Here is a 20,043-nt window from a genome sequence, read left to right as displayed (position 1 = left end):
TAAAATTCTTATCCTAATTTCACTTAAAGATTTTAAATGCTTCTTAGAAAATTTTTTAGTTACTGTTCATATTTTTTGAAATTATTTTATTAAGAACATAAATTTTTAGACACTATTTTTATAAATTTACTCTTTTTTCAACACTAGTTCTAATTTTCTGTTCATCACTACCACCACCATAATCTCATATCTCATTGGCCGACATCTTAAGCAACAGTCTCGAGGACTACCCCTGGCTAAAACCTAACAATAGAAGAAATGCTAAAACTGTACTATTTAAAAATCCAAAAGTATGTAAGAGGTTAATTCATGTTATCTAACTAAATATAAATTTATCCTACGTTTTTAAACGTGTTTTTCTTCTTCAAAAATATTAAAAAGAAGGGTATATATAAAATTACCTTTTAAATATTTTAGTATTCATATTATTTAAATATCATGAGATCCGTGTCGACTATAAGAACTAAAGTATCTCCATCATTTCTATAGTTAAAGAAGAAAGACTAATTCTCATGTTGATAAGAATCTTTTAACTAAAGTTAGTACTTATAAGTGGTAGGAGAGCGAGGAACTTAGTGGTTGACTCTATAATAATTTGAGTTGACGACTAATAACAACAATAATGTATCTTCACTCTGTCGGATTTATTATCAATTCACTTGGTGGACGACTCTTGTATATGTTAGCGTAGCAACGCAGCAATCATTATTTATTTATTGAGGTAGAAATTCAAGTGTGGTGAGTTATTATTCCATTCTCAACTCAAACCCTCGGCTGCACAAGTAAAGAATCCAACTACTTTTTCCTTCTCCTTCTTCTTCTTCGCTTATTCTTCCTCTCCCTCTTCAGCTTTGAAGAGTCCACCTGCTCTATACCTCAGCTCCTTCAAGAATTTAACTACTGTTCACATTTTGGGTACGTTTTCTCAACGATTTACATCTACACATTATTTCCGGCTACTTAATTAGACACTTTAATATTAGAGTATTGGTGTTGTTCGACGTCTTTGTTTCTGTGCAGATTGACAACTTCATAGGAGGAAACCTGCCATTCAAACTAAACTTTACTTTCAGTTTCGTTTTTTCTATTTTTATGGCAAAAGATAACCACCATGGAATTGGAATCCATCTGCTAGTGTGGGTTCCACCATACTAGCAACCACGTTTAAAAATTCGTATAGTAGTATTTTTTTTTATTGAAACGGGTCATTAACTGAAATGCCTAAGGTAATTTGGATCTTCAAACTCTTCTTTTATAGTAGTCAAATTTAGTTAGTACAGTAGTTAATTAGTTCACTATAGTTTGTGTTAGGATTTGAATTTCAGATTCACAATGAATTAATCATTAACCTGTCGTTTTGGAAATTCCAATAGGAAAAAAAGAAAAAAAACTCTTCTTTGCCAGCAATATGTTCCTTTATTACCTTCTCTATACAGTGGGATTTGATAATACTAAACTCGCGATCAACTTATGAATTAGAACTATTAATCATTTCTTTTTCAGCTTATTGCAAGTACATCCTTTTGATTTTGGGATTTTGGGGTTGTCACTTAATTACTGCTTTTTTTTTTCCTTCTTTGTTATGTTTGGTGTTATTTGACGCTAAATTAATTGTTTCAAAATGATGTTTACGAAATTATTGACGATAAATATAGAAATTTTATAACTATAAACACATAAAATTTTTGAATAAATTATTTGATAATTTAGTTGCATTTGATTACTAAAATCACTTGAACATATAGTATTATCCTTATGGCTCTTTGTTAGCTCGCCAAATCAATTCCTTTTATACTAAAAAACTCTCAATTTCAGCTTTTGACAAAAATTCACACTCATTCATAGCGAGTAAGTTAGATTCGAAAGAGAAGAACAAAAAGTTGAAGAGAAACAAAGAAGAAATAAATTCAAATAGTAGTCATTGCTATGATAATGATGATGAATATTCTATTCTCATTTATTAAAGAATGCATGCATGCATATATATAACTTTTGGATAATCTAAATGTGAAATTTTGAATGTCCTAAAGTAGAGATTATATAGATGTTTCTTTCTGGAGTCCAGATCCAACATTAAAAAAGATAACAAATGAACATATATGAAAAAAGAAAAATAGTCAACACATAGTAGTTATCACAAAATATTAGATATATGTTCTCAAAAAAACTTTAAAATTAAATTCTAATACGATTTTTTATGTGTATAATTAAAGAAATATTTAATTATTTTATTGACATTATAGTTTATTATTCTATTCAATTTTTATAATTTAAAAGTTTATTATTAAGTCAAGTATACAAAATAAAAAAAATTTAATTTAGTCTTTATTAACCAATTTTTGTTTAAAAAATATGAAATATTCTTGGAACATTCAGTATGTAGGATAAATTGTGAAATAATATAAAAATGAATATTCTAAGATTGTTGTCCTTTCTTTTTTAAAGGAGAACTACTAACAAGGAAATAATAAAAATTTTATAATATAAAAATTCAATTATAAATTTTTAAATTATAAAGGCTTGATTAAAAATTTGTGAAAATTATATGAACTAATAAAGCAATTAAACATTTAAAAAAATGAGACCTTCCCAGTTTAAAAATTTGGCGAATTTATATCAAACGATTTTTTTCATAAATAGTAAAAAAATTTTAAAAATTTGAAAAAGGGGGTTTAGAGATAGAATATTTCTTTAGTAATAGATCCAATTAATTACTAGCACTAAATGAATTAAAAAATCATTATTCTCTAAAATTTCAAGATACTAAGGTCTGCAGAATATTTTTGTTTGCTTGTATTTTTTTAGTTTCTATTTAAGGCAGACATTTTAATATAAATATTATAAAGAATACATCTATTATCTATTATATATCTATTATATATTACTAATTTTACAATTAAAATGTGTTACATGTCATTCTTTTATTACAATTTAAATTAAATTTTTTCTTTCAAAATCAAAAAAATTTTCTTCTCCTCCTCCTTTCTCATTCTCTGTCTCTTTCATTCCTTCACACATTCTATCTCTCTTATTTTTATACTTATTCTATCTCTTTTATATATCATTATCAATAACTAATTATAAATTTGACAATCAATATATTTTTTAATTGTAATTAAAATTAAATTTAAATTTAAATTTAAATTTAAATTAAAATATAGCTATATTATATTATTCTTTAACAACAAAAATATATCACATGACACTCATTAAAATTAAGATGAAATATTTTCTCCAAAATTAATAAATTCCTTTCTTTCATCCTCTTATTTACCTTTCTCCCCTTTTCTATTTTTCCCTATATCCTTCCTACACTATATAACTTATATTTTATATTTTATATTAATAAGTTGATAAACTAAAATATGTTACGAGATATTTTTTCATTATAATTATATTAAATCTTTTTCTCCAAAATTAACAAACTCCCTCTCTTTTTTTTCTTTATCTTTTTCTTTCTTTTCTCTCTCATTCTCTATTTCTTTCTACATTTCTGTTTTACAAAAAAAATAAAATTATAAAAAAATATTAAATTTATAATTAAAAATAGTCCCATAAATATTATTATTATTATTATATTTTTTAGTTTTTTTATTTAGTTTTAAATTTTCACTATTTATCTTTTTAATCTATATTTTTATTTTTCGATCTTTTTTTAAATATTTACTACACATAATTTAACTGATAGAGACTTTTTTTTGTATGATCTTTTTGTAAAAATAGTTTGATTGTATAAATATTTAATTTTCTTTCATAATCTATAATATCAAAACAATATTGACATAATTTTAAAATATTTATATTTCTCTAATATTATTATACGGGTAAAAATACTAGTATAATTATATATGGTTGTTTATTCGTTTATGTTTCTCAAAATATTATCTATAATTTTTTCTAGGTTAATATTTAAAGACAGCTTTGCAACTTGAAGGGGAAAGAAAAAGAAAAGAAAAAAAATCTTTGGGTTCATGGCTGAAAATTTGATGACTATAGCTAGAGGACAATCTATCTTGGAGGCACCACTTTTTGATGATAGAAATTACACTGAATGGAAGGAACATATGGAGACATTTACAAAGTCTTTGGACTTCAAACTTTGGCTTATCATTAAGAATGGACCAAATGTTCCAAAAAAGGTTGTAAATGGAATTGAAGAGGAAAAATCGGAAGATGATTTTGATGATGAAGACATGAAGAGTGTACAACAAGCCTCAACAGCAAGACACATCTTATTATGTGCTCTAATAAACTCAGATGTTTACAAAGAAATCTTGCACTACAAAACAGCCAAAGAAATATGGGACGAGCTTGAAAACAGGTTAACATTGCAATTCTTTCTCCTTTTTCTATATGCTATGAGAGGAAAGGAAATGAGAAAATGAGAATTGTAGCAAGAAAATGACATATATATCCTTATTAAAATATATGCAATATATTGTTTTAATTTTTACAAGGTGGATATATATAATGGTAACTTTAGCAACATTATTATTCAAGCGGCTTCTTGTTTAATTTCCAGGCACATTAGAGAAGAAAACTTTCTGTGGTTTTTCATTTGTTTTTTTTTTTCATCCCATTTTCTTGCATAACCAAACTGATGAAAAATCAAACTATTTTTTCATCCCATGTTCTCTTTCTCTATTTCTCTTTATCCCATTTTCTATTTCTTGCATAATCAAACTGACTATCAATGATTTAATGTTATGTGTGCTCAGCTCCATAATAGCCCAATTCTATGTTGTTGTAAATGGTAGTGTTAGTTGGAATATTATCAAAGCTTATCCCAGGGTATTAAACATCTCAAAATTGTGGTTGTAAGATATAAATAATATCCACCTCTTAAATTAACTATTTAAATTGAATTAATAGGAAAAAAATACACACACATAATATATAGTAAATAATTTGTATTTTTTTTTTTTGTCTTTTACAGGGATAGAATTAAAAATGTGAACTCATCGACTCCGCAAACAAATGACGTGGAGCCCAGGTCTGATCAACATAATGGTCCCAACTTTGCATTTGTAGATGAAACAGGTTTAGAGTATTCTCTCCCCCTTCTCAAACTTATAATAATGATATATATATATACACTAATTTCAACATATTTTATATAACAACTATGTTAGATTTATATCAAAACCAGTTATCAAAATCAGTCATCACTAATCTAAAATATATATTAAAATATAAAATACACGTTAAAAATAAATTAAACAATATATATATTTATATATAAATATATGATAACTAATTTTAGTGATTAATTTTAATATATAAAAAATATTTTTGTTTATACAAATATTTTTATCGTTTGTATTTTTTGAAGTTATTTTTGTCCGCACCTAATTTTTTTAGAAATATTTTTATTGTTTACTTTGTATAGAGAATTAAAGAGATCAGATATATATTTGTTTCCATTTTGGGTTTATTCAGGAAATCCAAAGAATAATGATTTCTTCAAGCTGTGTGTTCCCCTATACAAGCATGCACTAGAAGGTAACTGGGAAGAAGCAAAGAAGATCCTAAAGAAAGATGAGAGGTTGAAGAATGCCTACATAGCAAGTGGATGGCCTACAGTGTTACACATAGCAGCAGGAGCAGGTGTGGGTGAAAAGCATGTTCACTTTGTGCAACGACTAATGAAGGAATTTCTAGATGAAGGAGACTTATTGTTGGAAGATTACAATGGAAACACTGCGTTTTTCTTTGCTGCTGCATTTGGGAGCATGCAAGTTGTTGACTTGATGCTGGAGATGAATCGATCAGTGGCAAACGCTAGAGGTGTAAAAGGATTCACCCCCGTTCACTTTGCTGCATTGCAAGGCAGATGTGAAATGGCTTGGCATTTGTATGACATAACAAAACCAATATTCACAGAGGATGATTGGAACCAATTGTTCTTCAATTGTATCAACACTGGCCTCTATGGTACGCATTTGTTTTGTTAACATCTAATTTGGATCTTCTAAATTTTTAATTTTTAATTTAAAGAATAAAGTGTGATCTCTTATCTTAAATAGTTTTTCTCATATTTTTTCTTAGTCTTACCTATAAAATAAATGGTGAGAGATCTTACTTTATTCTCTAAAATAAAATTTAAAATTTAAAGAATCTAAATTCAATGAAAATACACATGCTTAAAATATAGAATTTTCTTTTATTCCTTAGTCTCTCTCTTTCATAATATTTGTTTTGGAGCCATCCAATCAGGTATATACTAAAAATTAGTTACTAAATCAGTTATTAATATAGAATATATATTAAAATATAAAATATATATTAAAAATAAATTAAATATTATATATATTTATACATAAATACATAATAATTAATTTAATAGTTGATTTTTATTATTCATTTTGATTTTGGAAATGTAGGAGACATTTTAGGATAAAAACAACGTTTGGTAGTGTTGATTTAAATATAAAATAAAAATAAAAAAAACTATTCACCTAATATTTTTTAAGGTTTAAAATTATATATATCTCATTTGTAATATTTAGGTTTGTTGTAATTTATTCTTTCGTTCCAAATTTTATCATTAATAATAATACAATGTTAAGGAAAAGAAAATAACTATAATATTGATTGTGTTAATTAAAATTTGTCTTGTGTGTGTGTTTTTCGGTTTTGGAATAATTATTATGTAACAGAGTGAGTATTATGTACCAAATTTAAGACAAGTATATTAATAATTGACTAGTGGGTTAACATCACGTTCAATTTTAAGTCAAATTCTTCAATAGCAAGCAATTATATTTAATCTCATTTTCTTCAACATTTATGTGTAATATTTTGCAGGCTTAGCCTTAGAAATGGCAGAAGCTAAACCAGAGCTAGCTTATGCAAGGGATTATCACGACGAGACAGCTTTGCATCTCTTGGCTAAAAATCATTCGGATTCTTGTTGCCAAAGTCCACACCATCAAAGCCACACCATCATGATCAACCCTGGTAAATCATTACATATTCACAATTCATTAAGACAAGCTACCTAGATTCATCAATGATAGTGACATGTTCACAATAATTCACCATGCAAGAGAGAAAATAGAAAAAGAAAGACAATGAAGGAGAATAAATTTAAGATTGTGAGATCTACAATTGACGTGGGCATCAAAAAGTGGCTCTAAATTAGAATATATTACTAGCGAAAAATAAAATTTAAATAATTTAGAGTTTTGGATTATTTTTTTTTTTCTTTCTCGAATAATCATTCTTCTTAAAAATTTAAGTTGATAAGAAGAGACATAAATGATTATATTTTTAACATATTTCCTCAAATGTTAAGTAAAAACATTTTTTGACATTGTTTGAATTTTCGCACTTTCTTTTTATTTTAGTTTACTTTAGGCTAAATTCTTTTTTTTTTTTGTGGTCTAACAATAATCGAATTTTAGATTTTTTGGTCATAAAAATTTTGATACCATATTATGACACTACTTTTTTCAAAAATTTAAAGAGTTAAAAAAAACACATGAATAGTTATATTTTTAATAATCCTAAATTAAAAATTTTATAACTGAACGATCATATTCATTATATAAGTTGCTATGCAACGTTGGCTATTCTATTGTTCTATTGCAAATTCCTTTCATTTCAAGTAACAAAAACTTTAATAATATACTACAGCCATGAAGCAGCAAGTAGTTTATCAATTGGTCAAAAGCCTTTGGAGCACAATTTGTGACGATTCCACAGGGAATGGGATAATTGATATCATAAGCGAGCCATGTCAACCAATATTTGCTGCTGCAGAAGTTGGTAATTTTGGGTTCTTGTCAGAGCTTATTAGTGGCTATCCAAGCTTGATATGGGCAAAGGATGAGAAAGAACAAACTATAATTCACAAAGCTGTGAAGTATCGCCAGGCAAGCATCTACAATGTGATACATGAGATTGGTTGTCAAAAGGATATTATAGTGACTATGGTAGACACCAGTGGTAATACTCTCTTGCATTTGGCTGCACAAATAGCACCACCAAGCAGACTTGAACTAGTTTCTGGAGCAGCTTTTCAGATGTGCCTTGAGTTAGTATGGTTCAAGGTATGAGTTAAACCCTATCTGTTGATACCAGATTGGACTATCTATCTGTACCTCCCCGTATAATTCTATAACTAATATGTAAGAAAAATATATGATTTCTTATTCTACATGTAGTTTGAACAAGTAGTTAACCGTTGTTTATGTTTAAGGCTTCATTAAGCAAAGATAATATTGGTATACTTAATTAAAAGTTCATGCAACATACAGGAAGTAAAGAAGATAATGCCACCATCCTTTATAAAATCAACAAACTCAGAAGGCTTAACTGCTGGAGAGTTATTCACAAGGGAGCACACACAGTTGCGAAAAGATGCAGAGTCTTGGATGAAAAGCACAGCTGAGAATTGTATGCTGATTGCAACCGTCATTGCAACGGGGGTGTTTGCTGCTGCAATAAGCATACCAGGTGGTGTTGACGATGCAAAAGGGAAACCAAACTACTTGAAAAAGCCATCTTTTTTGGTGTTTGCAATCTCAGATGCAGCTGCATTTATCTCATCAGCAGCTGCAATATTAATATTCTTGTCCATTCTTGTTTCGCGTTATGCTGAGTCTGATTTCTACAAGTCACTGCCCTTGAAGCTCATATTTGGATTGGTAGCGTTGTTCTTCTCAATAACAAGCATGATGGTAGCAGTTGCAAGTGCCTTCTTCATTACTTACTATTATGACTCAGATTGGGTTCCTGGTTTTATTTCTGCGTTTGTGTGTCTACCAATACTTCTTTTCATATTTTTGCAGTTTAAATTATGGTATGTGATAATGTATTCAACGTTTTATTGTAAGAATCTTTTTAAGCCAGACAAGAAAATGCTTTATGTATTGAAAGATTAGAGATGTAAATTGAGGTGTATTCTATTTCGTCAAATTTATTGTATTCTAATTTATTTTTTTTTAAAAGTCATGTTAGCAAGAATTTAAAAGTTCGAGTAATTGTGAATATTATTCTATAACTGAATGTTATTTGGTGAATTAGAGAGTTAACAATTTTTATTTTTTCACACACAACAAATGTTATTCTTAAAAAATTCAAAAAATTCTATATCTCGTAATAAAGTATAAAGAACCAACTTTTAGTTAACTAACTTTATGGTTTATGTTTATAATTTAGAATTTAATATTAAAGATTTATAATTTAGGATATATAATTTAAAATAAATAAAATAATTTTAAAAAATTAACTGATATTGACTAAAAAAAATTGATTACTTTACATTACTCATCTAAATTACTAAAAATTAAAAGTCCAAAATTCAGAATTAAAAAATTTATCAGCCAATGATTTACCAACAAATTATATGTTTAAAATACTTTAAATAGAAGGAATTGAAAAAGATCTTTTAAAATACAAAAAAGGTAAAATAATAAAAGAAAAATAATGTGAAATTAATTTTTAGTTAGTCAATTTAAAATTTAATTTATAATTATTTATATTTATGATTAATGGTTTATGTTTTAGTATTTATAATTTAAAATAAATAAAATAATTTTAATAAAATTGATCGAAAAAAATTAATTCTATAATATAACTATAATAAAATAAAAATTTGAGAAAAAGACAAATCGATCCCTGAATTTTTGGTTTGCGAACGTTTAAGTTCTTAAAGATTTAAAAATACATTTAAGTCACTAACCTCTTCAAAATCTGGACATTTCGATCCCTGAGTTTAATTTGCCAAATTTTTAAAACTCTCTCACGTGTGCATCCGTATCAACCAAATCAAATTTTTTTGTTGAGTCTGACAAACCTAAGCGAATATGAGGGATCGATAAGTCCAGATTTTAAAAAGGTCAAGGATTTAAATGAACATGAGGGATCGATAAGTCCAAATTTTAAAAAGTCAAAGACTTAAATGTATTTTCAAATTCTCGAGGACCTAAATGCCTGCGGAAATACCTATACCTGAGAGTTCTCTCCATTAGAAGATGCCAGCCTGACTCTATACTTGGTAACAATCCCTTCTGTGCACACTTCCTTCCAGGTTGGCACAAAAGCAACATAAATTGAAATTAATCACCATTTTAAATCTGCGTTAATTTCATTGCCTTAATTTAAGAGGATTTATTTTGTACTTTATCAACTTCTTTATCAAATGGAAGTAAATAACACATTTTGAGCTTGCCGAACCACCTTTATAGATCCAGCGCCCTTAACATCGGTGGTTGTTCTGAAATACTAAGGAATAAGGGAGAAAAAACCGTCGGGAAGAAGAAGAAGAATCGCCAGGCATGCATGCATTAACTGAGGCAGTAGCTGCAGAGACAGATCAAAGGATCTAGTGAGAAGTGAAAATACAGAGGTATCCAAATTACTGAGGAATTTTTCATGCAAATATATAGATATTCCAAGAACTAGATGTATAGTACAAAATTGATAGACTCTTAGTTTATCAAAATATGGATGGAGAGATATTTTTCGTGTGCATCAAGCCACCATGTGCGTGTATCCATCTTAGGCTTTAGGGAGTATATACTTAGAGGATCTATACTTAATATTGGGGAGTTTTATGGTGGCAAAAAAAATGGTGGCTAATGGTAATTAATTGTTGACTTACCAGTAGATCTGTGACACCCGGTGAAAGAATTATGAAGAGAAGCTTGGTTAATTAGTGTTGAGACCAATGTTCTGAAAATTGGACTGGACCGATTGATCAGACCGGTCTAACCGCAAACTGAAAGTTAATATGGTTCGGTTAATAATAGAAACCGCTTAAATAAAAAATTTCATTTAAACTGTTGAACCGGCCAAGAACTGGTCGGTCGGACCGAACCGAAACCTGGCCGATTTCAAAGAGACGTCATTGTTTGATGTTTTTAGCTTTAGGGATAAAAAATTCCTCTTTTTTTCTGGCTCAATCACCCAATCTCCCTCCAACTCCATTCCTCAGACTCTCTCCTCTCTCAACTCTCTACCCTAGGCTACAGTCTAGCCCACCGCTAAGGACAGCCTCAACGCCACCGTCCGTCAGGGGCGACTGTTTCTTCCTCTGTTATGCCTTGTGCCTCCCAACCCCTTCGCCAATCTCCTTCCTTCAGAAAGCAGAACTGCCCTCAACCCTAGCCTCCACCACCGTCGCAATGAGTGGTTCACAGCCGCTGCCCATCGCACTGGGGCTTCTCTCTTCGTCCTTTCGGCATTCTCCATGTCTCCAAACCCTGTTCCTTCTCACCAATCGCAGGCGCACAACTTTTTCCTCGAAGGCAATGGCTTAATTTTTTTAATTTTCGTTCTCTATTCTTTATTTTTTTTTTTATCACAACAATTTTTTTGCTCAGAACAATTGTCGTTCTCCAAACCATGTTCCCTCTTACCAAATGTTGTATTGTTCTCTACTTTGAAATGAATCATTAATTTGAATGATTAGGAGATTTTAGTTTTCTGGTGAATGTTTGTTAAAATTGTGTTGAGAATTTTGTTAATGGCTTCATTTTTTTTAAATTTTCGTTCTCTGTTCTTCATTTTTTTGGATTATAAAGGAGAATAACTCTTTTGTTTCAAAGAATTAAGATGATTAAGAACAAAATTAAAAGAAGTGTAATCAGTTGTATTAGTTGGCCTTGTGTAATCTTTAACTTATTTAGTGTTTTCGGTTAGATTCCTAAATTAAGGAGAATATATAAGGTTTTAGCCAAGTGTGGTTTAAAGGAGTAACTTTCTAACAACAATTTAGGGTTTGTTTGCAAGAGTCATGATATTATTCCTCTGCACAATACTCATCTCTTCTATTTTTCTGTTACATAACTTTTTTCTTTAGTTTTATTGTCATTATCCTTTCGGGGATTACTAATGTTAATGTGCTACTCAACTTGAGATTTGTCTCATGGAATGATTATCTATGCTCCTGTGCTGTATTGTTCTCTATTTTGAATTGAATAATTGATTTGAATGATTAGTTTATTTTAGTTCACTTGGTCAATATTGGTTAAAATTATGCTAAAATTTTGTTAATTTTTATTAAAAGTATGCTAAAAATTTGTTAAAAGTTTATTAGGGAAGAAGTAAATTATGCTAAAATTTTATTAAAATTATAATCAACCTTTGCTAAGAAAGAAGTGAAATTGATCATAAACAGCCTTTTTGTTCAATAAAAAAATATATGAATTGAATTAACTCAATTAAATTAATCAATCTTTTAATTTAATGAGTTTCTATTTAAATTGATGAACTTAAAGATTTTTAATATATTTTATAATTTAAAACAATCAACTTGGTTATAATAATGCATATGTGAATAATAATTTGATTGATGCTTTTACATGTAATATTTTAAAGTTTATATTATATTATAATTATATTGTATGGTGTGTTTATTTATAATTTTTTATTTTTTTATTATCAAATGATTTTTTTTATTGGACCTTAGTTGAATTGATTAGACCTATAAATTAATAAATTAATGACTAAAACAGTTTAATAATCGATCCAATTTTTAGAATCTTGACTGAAATTGAAAATGATAAAGATGCAGTCACTCATGAAATGTTAACAAAATGAAAAATTCGATACCAAAAATTGAGTCTTAAGGTATGGGCTGTGAACTAATTAAGCCAACAAAAACATAGAAACATAACACTAGCTAATACGGATAAAAATTGGTAAAAATTAGGAAAAATGGTCTTGTGTGATTTCTGTGTTTTTTTTTTCATTGGACGAAGAATGTAGATAATCAAATTTACAATACACGACTTAAGAAAAAAAATAACTAATTTACAAAGAAGAAGGGAAAAAGTAAAAAAAAAAAAAAGAAAAAAAACACCCTCCATAACAACTCTTTTTTATCTGGAACTCTTTCTTCTTTTTAATGTTTTGTTTTTTTTTATATATACAAAACTCTATTATTTCTATTTGTATTCATAAACGGTAACATTTCTTATAAATTATAGACGTTTAATTTAAATAGTGTAACATACATTAACTCAAAAGTATAAAAAAGTTTTAGATTTTAAAATTTTAAATTTTAATTATGTAATACATTTTTGTATAATTATCCAAAAACTTTTTCGAGATTTATAATATTGAACATTTTAATTTTTTAAGTTTTAAAATACACAAAACAATCTATAACATTTACTTTTATTAAACAATACACTCTCTCTTCAATTTGATTATTTTAATTAAAATTACTGTTTTAGAATTTTTAAATTTTTTCAAGAATTATTTTAAAATTTTTAAATTCTTCAAGACATTTTTACACTTCATTCTTCAAATCAAATTAGAAAAAAACTGGATCGTCTAACGAAGATAAACGTTAGGAACTATTTTATGTATTTTGAAATATGTGAGACTAAGTTTCTGATTTTGAAAACCACAATGTAATTTATTTGGATAATTATTCTATATTTTTGTTTGTGTTAAAGAATTTTTGTTTAATGATTCATTTTAATTAAATTTAATTATTTTTATTTTTAAAATTCAATTATTTTTGTAAAAAAAATTTTTATTTTGTTATTTATTTATTTTTATATGGGTTTAAATTTCTAATGTTTATGAATTAGTGTTTATAAATACCAATAAAAATTTATTTTAATTTTTAAATATAATTTTGAGGGTCAATCTCCCATTAAATTGGTTTGATTTACCCAAAGGTTGCATCTCACACTAAATCAAATTATATACATATATGCAGTCCTAGTAAAACGTTCTTGTTTAAAATAATTTATTGTGCAGCTATACTGATTTGTTTTAAGCTATATCAATTTACAAAAAGACATTTTAAAAATGAAAGTTCATAATAGAATAAACAAGTAATATTAAAACCAAATTAATTAAAATGGGTGATTTATTCTAATTTTAAACTAGTGTTACAATATTTAAATTAAAAGTGCATAATTCAAATATAATTTAGTGTTTATGGATATTAACAGCATAAGTTATTTCTTATATTACTTTCGTTGTGTTGTACAATGACCGAGCGGGTGATAAATCGGTAGGTCGTGAGCTAAGGCTTCTTAGTATAGACGAAAATCTGACACTAACAGCTTGATAAGTGCGAGAAGCTCGGAAGAAGCTTTCCTACAAAAGAATTTTCGTGAATTACAAAAAACATGGAACTACGCTACGCATATTGCATACATGTTGCGGATATTAATATTATTATCGTGATAATTTGGATATTATATGTTATTATTATCATTGAAAATATGATATTAGTATTGTTTCATGATTTAACCAATAAAATAAATAAAAAGTAGTATTTTGATTAAGTTTGTTCTCTTGAAAATAAATATTTCACATTATGTTATTAATAATGTAACACTCCAAATTTTTAAAAATTAAATAATAAATTATTTATGATTTATTATCTTTGTTTAAGATTTTATTTTTAAAAAATTATTTCATTAAGAGTAAATAAATCAAATTTTATGATAACGAGTTTAAAATTAATTAGGATTTTTATATATAAATTTTATAATAATTGAATATTTTTTATTTAAAAATTTAAAATTTTAAGAGTTAAAAAAATGAAGATTTGATAATTTAATTTGAATAATTAAAATTTTTTTAGTGTGATTTTATGAACTAAAAAAATTTAATTAAATTATCTCTAATTTAAAATAAAATACTTATTAATAATTAATTAGTGAAGTTATAAATAAATAATATTTTTAAAATAATTTTAATAAATTAATTAAAATATTTAGTAGAAATTAATTAATGACTTTATAAATAAATAATATTCTTAAAATAATTTTAATAAATTATATTTGATTTTTTTATTATTATTTTACTCTCTAATTTTATAAAAAATTTTACACTACTTTGATTCCTTTTATCAAATTTTAATCCTAATTTTGTCTACACATGCACATCAGGGAGAGAGACGGAGGGGAGTCAAAGAAAGAAAAAGGGAAGAAGAAAAGAAGGGAGAAACGGCACGGACGAAGCTGACTGGGCTACTAATCAGAGAGAGAGACGGAGGAGAGTCAAAGGAAGAAGAAATTAAAGGAAGAAGAGAAAAAAGGGGAGAAAAGGACGACACTAACGGGGCTAAGGTTTCTTCGTTGTCAGTGGTATCGTTCTGGCCAAGTGTTCTAGTGGCATCGTCCTTGATGGCGATAGTGATGGACAGCAGCGGAGCGGCGACTCTCTGATTCCGCCGGTGACTTACTCGATCCATGACTCACAGTGACCTTGGCAGCCGCAACAATTTTGTCTTTTTCGAAAGATTTACTGTCGCTTTCCTCTGTCTCTGCTATATCAAAGAAAAACACAACGAACAAAAAGAATTAACACTTACTTGGATGAAACTGGCAATACGATACGATAAGAAACTCCTCTCACAAGGGGCTGTCGGAAATTTCAGAACCATTTCTGAATTCTAATTCTTCTTCGAGGGTTTGCAGGCTTCAGAAATAATATGAGAGACTCCTTCAATTTGATCAATCTAATTGTTTTTTTTTTTTTACTTCTTTATTTTTTTTTATTAATTTTTAATTTTTTTTTTTTCCAAATTCATCTACTAAATTAACATTCACCTAATAATTTACCAGGTTTCATTAAGAGATTTATCCTACCTTTAACCTGGTCAAAATCTTGGTCAGTTCCTGTTATACCTTTCATATGTCTTGTTTCCATTGGTCTCCACCATATAGCCAGCTTAGCCATGAAAATAACCTAGCCACCAAGAAGTCACCTACTTAATTCATTTCAATTTCGTGGAACATTACTTGTAAATTCATGTTCAATTCGTTCCTCTCACACGCGGTTATGATTTGCACTTAGAGGAGAAGAGTAGCAACGTAGCCTAGCTAATATGGTAGATCAAAATACAGGATCTATTACCAGAACATGCTAACGGTGAGTGATAATAAAAATTAATTTAATCATGGTTGCCTCAAAAATTAGTAAACAATTATTTCGTAAGTAGTAAGTTATTAACTGAACAATATTGGGAAGTTCCGCACTATTTCTTTATAATTTGAACACAGGGGTCACCATCGATTCACCTTCCAAACTATTTCGAAGAATACACAGGGGTCAGCCAACGTAGAAACTTTCTAAATTATTCAAGACGATGCCTATAGATATGAAACTGACTTATTTTTTCCGAATTGATTTTTAATTGAAATATATACCTGAACTTCTTAATAAATATAAAAACTTCACAGAACTTCCATGTATTTCGCTGGCACTTTTAGTTACAAGCTACTAGTTTTATAGAATATTTGCAGTTGGTTTATGTGACAGTAGAAGCGATATCTAATTTAGATTAATAGTTGGAGAAATGAGATATTTATATTACTAATAAACAAAGAAAAAAGTAGGAAGGTTTTTAATTAATGAGTTAGGGGAAATTACATTGATATGACTATTTTATAAATGAGTTACATGGCGACCTATTTATAGGCACTTGGTAATACTAACTAGAAATGATTTTAACCTAGAATCATTATATTACTCTTATTATATTGTTTTTATTTATGTTATAATTTTCTAGATATTTTTATATGATTATTTTATTATAGTACTAATCATAAAAATAGGGTTAATACTTAAAATCGTCCTTAAAAGATAACGTATTTTCTATTTTCGTTTCCGAATGATTTTTTTAATCAAATTAGTCTCTGAATAAATTTTTTTTAATCGCGTTTGTCCTTCCGTTAACCTCGTGACGTTGCCGTTAGAAATCTGCTAACATGGAACATCAGCTGGCAATACAAGTAATACCTGGCATGGTGTGTGTGTTGCTGACGAGATATGTTTAGAGTATTGTATCAATTTAGTCCTTAAGTCTCAAATAAATAAACCCTAATTCCCATCCTCCCACAAACATGAATACCTTGCTTAAGCATTGTTGTAGACCCAGCAGCTGTTGAGGGAGGAGGAAGTTGATTTCGGCGCCATGATGGAGAGCGGAAGTGGAGGTCCCGGTGGTGGGTTGTCGTCGCACTCACATGGTAGCTATACTTCGAGCTCGTCCATGTGAGAAGAAGGAAAAACGATGAGGAAATCTGTTTCTGCGGTTTAAAAACTTTAATTAAGAAATCTCGGACATCACAGAATCCAGATAGGTTGTTTCATACTTGTCCAAGATATCGGATGAGTTTAATTTTGTATAAATGATAACATCATCTTGGTTTTCACTCTTTATGTGGGGTTAACAGTTTTATTCAATGTTTTCAAAAAGGGAGCTATTGCAATTTTTTTAAATGGGTCGAAAAAAAATGAACCTGTAGCTGTTGCAGAAGGTATAAGGGGAGTCCCAAAAAATGAAGGAGAACTGGACATTGATTATGAAGATTGAAAGCTTAAATTAACATGGAGAATAGGTAGTTTAGAAGCAGAAATCAGAGTATTTAGAATGTTAATGTGTTTCATGTTCACTGGTCTGATGTTAGTCATCTTAATAGGAACTTTTCTTTGCATGTCATATATGTACAAGTAGGAGAGAGTGAATGTGATATGGTGGTGTGATTTAGGAAGTTGGTTTTTTTGTTTCTAGTATCATGGCTAAACTATTGTAATTTGAAACTTGAGCTTATAAATGGCAACTTGAATTTTGAGTACACCTGTGAAGAAAATATATTTATGCATCACTCACATTGTCATATGTAAAGAAGTAAATGGCAAATTAGAGATATAAAAAGATAATAAAGTTTCTAAAATTTCGTAATATAAAGTATTAATATGAAGTTCCCAACATTGTGTTTGTCACCACAAAAAATAGTAAAGTTCCTAAAAGTGATTCTGCAAAAACACTTCATACCAAGACAAAATATGCATCCAAAATAAAGGCCTTACAAAACAGTAAGACTTGATAGTGTTTAACACAAACATATCTTTTCTAATTTATAGCCTTATACAAAAAAAAATGCATATGTTCCGATGATGGTCTTTAGATAGCGTCATCTTTCTTCCTTGGCCGTTTGAACCCCGAAGTCGGCACAAAGGTCATGAGACTTGCAAGCTTTCTGGTTGTCGCAGTACTAATCTTTTGATTGTTCCAACAGAAATTGGAATTGTTGCAGTTGTTGTAGCAGGTTGGGGAGAGACAGCTCTTTTTTTCTTTTCCCTTAGAAACCTAAAGCTTTGGTGCTCTTCCCCTCACCTTAGCCTGCAAGACATATGAAGTAAATACATGAATAAAGAAACACAAATTCATATATATAAAAATGAAAATAAAGTAATTAATCAAACCGCTAGAGATTCAGTGGGTGATGATGGTTGTGTTTCTTGGGTTACTGGGATTCCTTCCAGTTAGATCAGAACTATCTGTGAGGCTGCATTCGATCGTTGTGGTGGTGAAGAAATAGACACTGGAGCAGGATTAACTAGGCTAACATGAGCAGCATCATTTGGGAGTTCATTTGGTGCATCTGTATTAGGATCAACAATTGCAAGTTGCAGTTGCATTAACCTTTCTTCTTCTTCAGCATCAGCTTGTTTCTTCAGTTTGCATGTTCTCTTGTTGTGTCCAACCTCACCACAAAACATGCATCGGATGGGGTTATATTTTCTCTTCATCCTTGTCTTGGAACCAGAGCCTCCTTCATCTTTGTCTTTTCTTCTGTTCTTTGTGGGTCTACCTGGTTTAGGCTTAATCGGAGTGGGGACTAGTGCAGTATGACCTTATTTTTCCCATAAGTCTTGGCCCTTGACTGGGTTAACATGGAAATCATACATTTTTCGATATGATTCCATGGTTAACCACTCATGGCAGTAATCCTCAACCCTCTTATCATTCTTATCTTGTATACATGATATGGCATGCATACAAGGCATACCTGTGCATGCAGTTATTATTTCAGACCAATTTGCATTATTAATATAGTACATTTGTATAAAAATTGAGAAAAGATACCTGTCAATTGCCAGAATCTGCATGTGCAAGTACGCTTTCCTAAGTCAACAACCATTATGCTTGGCTAGTTGTGAACCTCGTGTAGGTCCTCATTCTGATCACCACTCCATTGTGGGGACCAATGTTGAGAAAGTTTTGTCATTGCCTTAAGCCTGTTCTGTTGCACTGGAGGCAGAATTCCCTGGTAATTTACCAGTTTTTGCCTATTGTCGATCATGGTCTTCATTATGATCCTCCTAACTTCCTCTGCCAATGTTAGGATAGGCTTCGCCCTGTCATGCTTGGTCCTTGCATTAAACGACTCACAAGCATTGTTACAGATAGTGTCTATTTTTGGCCCCTCACGAAAATGAGCTTTAGTCTATGCTTTCTTTGGCCACTTATCCAGACAAGCTCATGCTCGTTCATTTATCACCTTGACACTCCTCATATGAGTCATGAGAGTCACTATCATCCTGAATTGGAGTTGGCTTAACAGCTCGAGCACACCTTGTGAATTGCAGAGGTTCTTTGTTCTTATTTTGAGTATGTGACTTCTTTGGAGGTTGATGGCCACTTCTTGGTTTAACAGCAGACGTTAAAGGATCAGTGCAGAGTTTTACAGGTTAGGAGAAACTCTTTGGTTGAAACTTGGGCTTGGGTTTAGGCTTTTGTTTGGGATGAGAACTGCACTTTTTGGTGGGCTGAGAATTAGGCTTGTCAATGGGCTTCTGTGTGGGCTGGGAGGACCTTGTATTGGGCTGCATATAGTCAATTTTCTTAGAATGAGGATTGAGTCCAGCAGAGGTGGGAGTGGCTTTGGCTTTATTTTAGGAAGTGGAATGGAAAGGGTTAGTTTTCAATGGCTGTGAGTAGTTTTTTGTGGGCTGGGATGCAATTTTCGTTGCTTGCATTACAGGCTGTGTGCTAAGCAGCTTCAACAAAGATGCATTCTTTGGTAGAATTACTTCATCATCCTCACTCATGCATTCCACCACGTGTGGCTCTGAAACTCCATGTTCAAAGAATATGTTCATGACATTGTGATTCTTTCTACAAGTCTTACACATTTTAAGCAGATCTTTATCAGTCTCCAACTTTCTCAGCCTACTCTCAAGCGACAGCCAAGAAACTTTCCACCAACATATGTCCCCCCAGCATATCCCACTTCCTTATAGTATCTTTTAGCAAAAAAACACATCAAGCGT

General features: G+C 29.5%; 1 protein-coding gene across 4 annotated transcripts; it reads left to right on the top strand.

Annotated features, from left to right (window-relative positions):
- The first annotated feature begins 501 nt into the window (after positions 1–501).
- Positions 502–8,978, top strand: LOC130973528 (uncharacterized). Of its 4 annotated transcripts, XM_057898101.1 has the most exons (9): positions 502–738; positions 850–915; positions 1,021–1,226; positions 3,902–4,321; positions 4,937–5,040; positions 5,440–5,934; positions 6,808–6,960; positions 7,639–8,054; positions 8,262–8,978. In XM_057898101.1, exons 4-9 carry the CDS (start codon positions 3,972–3,974, stop codon positions 8,886–8,888), a joined length of 2,145 nt encoding a protein of 714 aa, XP_057754084.1. In that variant the 5' UTR covers positions 502–738; positions 850–915; positions 1,021–1,226; positions 3,902–3,971; the 3' UTR covers positions 8,889–8,978. The 4 variants fall into 4 exon arrangements, with proteins under 4 accessions (XP_057754084.1, XP_057754082.1, XP_057754083.1 ...); XM_057898099.1 differs by lacking the exon at positions 1,021–1,226; XM_057898100.1 differs by lacking the exon at positions 1,021–1,226 and having other exon boundaries at positions 703–721.
- Positions 8,979–20,043: the final 11,065 nt, after the last annotated feature.

The sequence above is a fragment of the Arachis stenosperma genome, chromosome 4 (assembly GCF_014773155.1).
Source record: "Arachis stenosperma cultivar V10309 chromosome 4, arast.V10309.gnm1.PFL2, whole genome shotgun sequence".
NCBI lineage: Eukaryota > Viridiplantae > Streptophyta > Magnoliopsida > Fabales > Fabaceae > Arachis > Arachis stenosperma.
The sequence above is the reverse complement of the archived record's forward strand: the minus strand, read 5'-3'. Positions and strand labels throughout refer to the sequence as shown.